The sequence below is a fragment of the Mastomys coucha genome, unplaced genomic scaffold (genome assembly GCF_008632895.1).
Source record: "Mastomys coucha isolate ucsf_1 unplaced genomic scaffold, UCSF_Mcou_1 pScaffold1, whole genome shotgun sequence".
Taxonomy (NCBI): domain Eukaryota; kingdom Metazoa; phylum Chordata; class Mammalia; order Rodentia; family Muridae; genus Mastomys; species Mastomys coucha.
Genome location: NW_022196891.1, coordinates 60,324,384 through 60,332,361, shown reverse-complemented (window position 1 = coordinate 60,332,361; position 7,978 = coordinate 60,324,384). Strand labels below are relative to the sequence as shown.

The following is a 7,978-nucleotide window of genomic DNA, read 5'->3' as shown; positions in this document are numbered from 1 at the left end:
GCCAGCCAGGACTAGCTCTGTAGAGCAAGCCTGCCAGCTGGCACTAGTGCAGAGACGATGCCAGTGCTTTGGCTTTGAATAAAGGTATCACTTCAGCTTGACACAAAATGCCATTAGTGTCCCCATCTGAGAATCACACCATCTGTCCCATCCTCTTCCAAGGCTTCAGTCCATTAAAACCTGTGCTAGCCATATGTAGCAGATGTGCAGCTTGGTCTTCATGTGGGTCTCAAACAACTGGAGTGGGGACTCTCCCAAAAGCTGATGCCTATAAGTGGGATATGTTCTTCAAGCTGGGCTGCTTTGTCTGACCTCAGCGGGAGAGGATACTCCTAGCCTAACAAACTTGGATGTGACCCAGAGGGACACCCACCTGCTCAGAGAAGGAAGGGAGGAGGGAGAGGGAAGATTGTGGAAAGGGGTGACCAGGAGGGAGACAGTGAGCAGGTTGAAAAGTGAATAAGTATAAATAAATAAATAAATAAATAAATAAATAAATAAATACGGGCAGTGGTGGCGCATGCCTTTAATCTCAGCACTTGGGAGGCAGAGGCAGGCGAATTTCTGAGTTCGAGGCCAGCCTGGTCTACAGAGTGAGTTCCAGGACAACCAGGGCTACACGGAGAAACCCTGTCTCAAAACCCTCCCCCAAAAAAATACATACATACATACATACATGCATACATACATACATACATACATACATACATACATAAATCTGTGCTAGAATATCTAGTTGTTTCTCCTATGTATAATGATCAGGCACCATTATTAGCAGCGGGCCTCTACAGTATTATAATCAATTAAAGTACAAAGATTAATATACAACTGAGGGACCATCTTCATTATTAGTGTGGGTTCTTTGCAAAATCTGTGACCTTGACTGCCTTTTTTTGGTAGCTGAGAGGTATGTCCTGTTCCTTTGTATCTTAGTTGTTGATTGTCCCCTTTGAAGGTCTGTTTCTCGTGTTATATAGTCACTCAGTTTACTCAAGAGAAGCCTGTCATCATTCAGTTTAGTACATTTTAGAGAAACTAAACACTTGTAGAGAAAATGACGTTCCCTAACAGTTAACATCATAAAGCTACATAACAACATGAAGCATGTCAAAGGGAGGCTTTGACATGCTACAGTTCTCTTCTTTGCTTTATTTTTCTCCACAGCTCTCAACCCCAACTCCTGCTCATTTTGGTTTACTAATTGGCAGTCTGGTCTCCCTTCTAGTAGCCAATGCCTACAAGTCCAGGAAGTTTTGCTGTCCGTTCACTACAGTATCTGTAGCGTTTAACAGTGTTAACCTGGAGGCACCTAGAAAACATTTGAAATCTAGTTAGTCAGTGTGTGTGAAGGATCACAGGGATCCTCAGAACCACTGGTCTTCCAGAGTCAAAAAGTAGAGAGGCCTCACCGTCACTGTTTTGACCACACCCGAAAATACACAGAGCCTCAATCAAGACATAAATCTAGGCTAGGAAATGTGTCAGTGAAGTGTTGTTAAAACCCAGAAGTCATGAAACCTAAGAGAATCAGATCAAGACTAGAACAAGGTTGCATGAAGTCAGGAACACGGTCTGTTCCTCCAGGCACACGTGAGAAAGAATGCCTACCACACAAAACCAAGTAACTGAACAACTTACTGCACCAGCCAAATGGATCCATGGGATCCACTAAAAATGCCCTTGTGTAAACTTACTGGGTTAGGGTGAAACTTTTAAGTTGAAAATTGCACTTGACATGTGATTACATTTTTGTTTTGATAAATGGGTTACATACAACTCAGTGAAAATGGATCTAAGAAGACTCATTCAACAAAGTGATTACCATACAAGCAGAAAAACCTAAGCCCAGATCCCCTACACCTACATAAGATCCAGTCTCCTCAGTGGTATGCATCTGAAACCAAGCACAGAGAACTGAGCATAGGGGAGCCCCCCGGCAGGCTCATTGTCCAGAATGTCTTGATAAATTGATGAGCTCCCTGGGCTAATGAGAGACCCTGTCTCAAAGAATAAGGTAAACAGTCATTGTGAAGAACACCTCATATCAAACTCTGGCCTCCACTTCTGTGCAGAAGTGTGTGCATGGGCACATGTACACATAAAATATCTAGATGGAATAAGTTGTCAAATGTCAATAGTGGTTGTTGTAGGTATCTCTGGATGGCAATGGTAGGGATGGTTTTAATTTCTTTTTATTTCTCTCCTCTTTTCAATGTGTTAATGTACATTGGCTACACTGATGATAAACGTAACTATTAGACCGCCTGAAGGCTGTGTGTTCACCGTTCCCAACCCGAGGAAGCAGATCTCTTGCTTAATTCCAATACTAATAAAGTCCTTAGAGATTTGGCTGGCTGAGTGCTCAAGTACGAGAGAAGCTCCTCCCACTTCTCACAGCCTCTTCCATCTCTTAAAAACTCCCATCTCTCTGCCCACAACCCTCAGGGGAAACTCTTCTGCCAAGGGGACAGTGCTAAAAAGCACAAATAAAGGTAAGGATGACATCTGGGGAAAGAAGCGGGAGACGGAAGTCCTCCGGACTATAGAGAACAAAGACCAGCTTTGGCTCACCACACCGGGGCTGCTTTGTTGAATAACTTGGCTTGCTCAAACGAATTCCTTTTTAATATTAAGTCAAGACGTTGTAAACAAGTTTACAATGAAGGTCATATGACCAGACAAGTTTCTCTGAAGGGGAGGAAGAGTGAAGATTTGATTAGTGAGGCATTTTATTCAATTAGTGCTGCTTATTAAATTACCACCCGTCCTGTGGAAAGTCAGTTACCTGACCACACCGGGCAGGGTTCTCTTACCTTTTGTCCTGGCTAAGCAGTAATGACTGATCAACTCATTGACAGGAGACAATGGCAAAGAAGGTTGCGGTGATTGGAGCAGGGGTCAGTGGCCTGATCTCTCTGAAGTGCTGTGTGGACGAGGGTCTGGAGCCCACCTGCTTCGAAAGGACTGAAGATATCGGAGGACTGTGGAGGTTCAAAGTAAGTGAGACTTTTCTTATCTCAGAGTAAGTCACGCTGAAATCGCAAGGTAGCTGATGGGCCTTATTGAAAGATATCTTAAGCAGCTCTGATCCAATTTTTTTTTATGTATTTATGCAGCTAACCAGGAAATGAACTTGGGCTGGCATCTCTCCCAGGTCAATACTGTGCCAACCCATGTGATCAATTCAGGGATGTAAGGAACCTTCTCTTTAAAATCCAGCTAATGCAAAACAGCTCATGTTTTTATCATTTTTTGATATGCCAATTAGATAATATGCTAATATTAGAGAGAAGTTTATAAAATAGAAGTAAATAGAATTGTATTTATGGCATCGCCTCTAATCATTGAGCAAAGGGCTTCTTCAGAGAATGGACCCCTATCACTGCTGACTTTGTTTTTCTCTGAAAAGTACGCCATGTTTGTGTACTGAGCTTTCTGGTTATATTCTAGTATACCTGCTGTGAACCTCTTTGTTGGGTATTTTCTATTAAATAAAGTCTATTTACTAGCTGTCATTCAAATTTTTATCAACAGATTCACAGACAACTATAAAGACTTATGGTCTGTGAATGAAATTATTTACATTTCCTCCTGAGAGTGGGAGCACATGCCTAGAGCCCCACCACGTGAGAGGGTGAATCAGGGGGATTAGAAATGTGAAGTCGGCTTGGGCTACATAACAAAACTCTGTCTCAAAAAGAAAATACACACATTCTTTTTTCAATATATATAACTTTTCCCAAGTCATTCCTGTCTTAATTGATAACTTTTTATCTTCTACACTGTCAGCTCATACACAAGATTTTCTTTTGTGTCTAAATGTTTAAATGTAACAAATTTAGCTTTTATTTATTGTTATTGCATGTGTGCATATATGTATGCATGTGTGTACATGCATGATTGTACATGTGCATGTGCATGTTTGTGTCCATGCACGTGTGTGTACAAGAGACAGAGACAGACAGAGAGAGAGAGAGAGAGAGAGAGAGAGAGAAAGAGAGAGAGAGAGAGAGAGAGTGAGCATGGGTACTCCAGTGCCATAGCATGCATGTGAAGACCAGAGAACAACTTTCTAGAACTGGTTCTTTCCTTCTATCTTTACATGAGGTGTAAGGATTGAGTTCCTATCACTGGGTCTGTGCTTTAAGAGTTTTACCCAATGAGTCGTTTCAATGGCCCATACCATATTTAATGTGTAACACTTAAAATATAAGCAAAAAAAAAAAAAAAAACGTTCCTTATTTGGTATTAATTTGTAAGCCAAGGAGATAAACGTTGCTTTGAATGGCTACCAGCAATATGATTTGATACATTCCAGGAAAGTGGTTCCTACCGCATGACATTCTCATGACCCTATTCCAGTGCATCACGTTTCAGAATCAGAGATAGTTTCTTATGTCTTTCTGGAAAAAAAAATAGATTAAAATAGGAATTAATTAAATTGGATAAAGTTAAATACATAATTTCCTAGCACCTATAGCAATGTCACATGCCAACCCTCTCTTAAGATTACATCCAATAGAGAAAAATAAATCATTTTCTCCTTTCAAAGGCATCCTTACTGCAGAGAGAAACACTAAGCAAAATTGTCCAGGCTGCCACTGGGGCTCCATGAGCATCTTGTCTACCAGGAAACTGGATTTCCAAGAGGAAAAGCTCCTGGGAAGGAAGCTTTGGGCTTCTGTGCTCACCCCCAGGATACTGCTCCTCCGTTACACTGTCCAGAACTGGCTCTAAGAGAAATTATTAACGGAGTCCCACATTGACACAGAGTCCTTTGAGATCACATGTAGAACTAACAACTTAAAAACAAAAGCGGAAAAAAATGTAACTCTATGTCCCTTGCCTGGCTTAGATAGTACTGAATTCTTCCAGAAGGGTCTCCAGCGCCCCCTGGTGTCATCTCGGAATACAAGCAGGGTTATTAATTAAATGGTTTTAGCACTTCTTCCAGCCAAGAAACACTTGGCGCGCATTATTTTTCTTCGTGTCTTTAGGGGTAGATCTTACAGCTTTCCTCACTGATGGCTGAATAGGAAGCTAAGGTTTGTAATAAACAGCTTTCCCAGAGGGAACACAGTTGAAAGAACAGAACAAAAATGAAGGCCTGTGCGATTCCTTAGGTCCACACTTACTAAAGAATCCCGAGGGAAAAAAAAAAGCAAACAAACAAAAACGAACAAAAAATTATCTTCCTGAAGTCATTAATTTATTCTGCTTCTGGTACCCTGTCACAGGAAAATTACTAATATATACTGTTTTCTGATGGGAAATTTTATACATAGATCTCTCTCCTAGCAGTAACTTCATGTAATAATCCACATATTTATTTGCATCTTTGATTGTACAATCTTTGATTGTCTACAATCTCTCTTTGGTCTACCATCAGCCTGAAATATTACCATCTCTTAACATGTGACTCTCCTGAGATCTAATATTCCAAACTGACAGATTCCTTTAAACATATCTGTTTCAAGATCAGAGAGACACCGGACACTGCAGTAGGTGTTATACAATTAAACGGACACGCTCACTTCCCTCAACCAATCTGTACTCAGTGAGCCTCCCCACTATGACTTACGTTAGACTTCACCTGGATACCACACCCGCACTAAAACAGTTGAGATGCTGTGTCTTCAGCATTTACAAAACAAAACAAGAAAACCGTTTGCATCATCGTTATTTTCATGTAGATTACCTAATTTTTATGTTCACAATAGCCTCCCACACTATGTATTATTAAGCCCACTTTAACTATGAAGCCGAAGATACCCATCTGACCCTTTGTGACTGGCTAGGAAGGGTTGTAAGATTTCCGGTCAGCGACAGACTGAGAGCGGACGTACGCAGACGTACGCAGACTGACATCACGGGTCCTCTTGCATTGGTGGAAGGATTCTACATATTCATGAGTCATCTTGAGTTTGGAATAAAAATAAAACCCTGGGGTCTTCTTCATTTGAGCACCTGACAGCCCAAGCCATTATCTTCCTGTCCTTGTGAGATGGGTTTCTAACCCTGTTTTAAGAAAAAAAAAAGTTCATATCTATAAATATTAAATGTTATTTAGTTTTCCTGGCCTTAGACAAGAAATCTTACTTGAAATTGCAATCATCTGTCATCTTTGCTACACAACCCTCACTTGGGTATACACATATGTGATCGCCTGTATTTATCTTTGTCAAAGTTCTTGACTGAAATATTGATCGCAAGGCCAGGCATGATAAGCCACATCTGTACTCCCTACACTTAAGAGGCTAAGGCCCAAGGAAATCCCGTTCAAGGCCACCCTGGGCTATATAAAAAGGTTGAGTCCAGCCTAGGGTACATTGTGATTCCCTGTCTCAAAAGAAACAAGCAGAATATTGATCATAAAAAGATTAAAAACATAAAGTGGGCCCGTGGAGTATCTCCCAAATGAGGTCTGCAATTTGGTGTGCCTCCTCCCTGACCCACGCAATCCTCTCTCCATCTGTTGCTTATCTCCATTTCAGCCTTCTTTCTGTCTTAGGCATCTACCCGTTTAACGGCCCACTCTATTCACATAGGACATAACTAGTCAGACTGTCTATGTCCCTTCTGGAGGAGAGGACAGACAGCCTTACCCTTGTTAAACTTGAAATCTCTTCAATAAACTTATCACAGCATAATGCAACATGGCAGACATTTGCATCCTAACGACCATTTATAGAACCATGTTTAGCATAATATATGGATACCTCTCCAGGCAATCAAATATGCAGCACTAGTAGGCCTAGTCCTTCATTGTCTGAAATATACTTTGACTCTCTGTAACAGTTTTGAAGAAGTGATGTTTGCATGAATAGACTAGAAGAAAGTTATAGTATACAGTGAGGGAAAAAATGAAGCAAAAACAAACAAACGTGTGTTTTTAAGCCCAAACCTGGTGGTGTAAGCCTATAATCTCAGCTACCACAGAGACTGGCTGATGTAAGGTCTGCCTGGACAACTTAGTGAAACAAATTCAATAAATAAAGATCTTACAAACAGACTAGGAATATATACTAGTATATATTCCCAGTAAAGCACAAGTATGTGCTTAGAGGTATAAGTACCTGAGTCTAATCCCCGGTTCCTGAAAGAAAACAAAACAAAAATAACGTTTTAATGCATAAAATATAGTGACATTTACACTATGCTATTGGAAAGTCTATTTTTTTTTAATCCATTATGCTACTTGATGTCTATTCAGTACAATCAAGCTCCTTTTGTAAAGATGGAGGAAGGCTAGTGATTGACACCAATCATTCTTTTATTCTTTCATCAAATGTAATCACTGAGGGCTTGATGCGTTGTTCTAGACCTAGGAGGAAGGAAAGTCTCCCTCCCTCCACCTTCACTTTTACAGCTCTAAGACCCAGATGCATTTTAATTCAATATAGTAATAATGTCTACAAAGACAGAAAGTATTCTTGTATTGTTTACTTCCTGTCCCCAATCCCCAGCTCCAGTCTGGCCAAGATAAGCATTTGACAAGCACCTGTTTATTAAGTCAGTATTAATCAGCGGTCCCTTCATGACTATGATAACTGTGCCAATTTTATCTAAATTTACCCAAACACATAGACTTCTACTTCAGCCAAAAAAAAAATAAGAAATATGTACAAAGAAGCACGTGTAAAGAATTTGGTGGCAGGGAGTGGGGGTTGAGCAGTGGTGCGGAGATGGGGGGTGGGGCAGGGCTTGCAGAGGAGTCCCAGGCCTTTAGACATTCTAAATAAGCATTCTACTATGTCCAACCAGATATTGCTTTTGTCAAAAAACCTGCTTCTAGCAATCAAGTCTACAGAAAAGATCATTTCTTTCTCCTCAGACGACTGCGCCACCGCTGCTGTTTGGTAGTAAACTATGAAAGTGAACCTTCCAAAGACCATTTCAGCCTGGCCTTAAAAATACCCATGGAAGGAGTTGCAGAGATTAACTATGGAGCAGAGACTGAAGGAAGGGCAAGCCAGCC

General features: G+C 40.8%; 1 protein-coding gene across 2 annotated transcripts in view; it reads left to right on the top strand.

Annotated features, from left to right (window-relative positions):
• Positions 1 to 2,404: 2,404 nt before the first annotated feature.
• Fmo2 (flavin containing dimethylaniline monoxygenase 2) overlaps positions 2,405 to 7,978 on the top strand; it is a 26,045-nt gene continuing 20,471 nt past the window's right edge. Inside the window, exons 1-2 of one of the 2 annotated variants that reach the window (XM_031387311.1) lie at positions 2,405 to 2,492; positions 2,859 to 2,996. In XM_031387311.1, the coding sequence (XP_031243171.1) occupies positions 2,865 to 2,996 (132 nt within the window). In that variant the 5' untranslated portion in view covers positions 2,405 to 2,492; positions 2,859 to 2,864. Of the gene's footprint in view, positions 2,493 to 2,520; positions 2,720 to 2,858; positions 2,997 to 7,978 lie in introns of those variants that run through there. The other variant, XM_031387320.1, reaches the window with a different exon arrangement.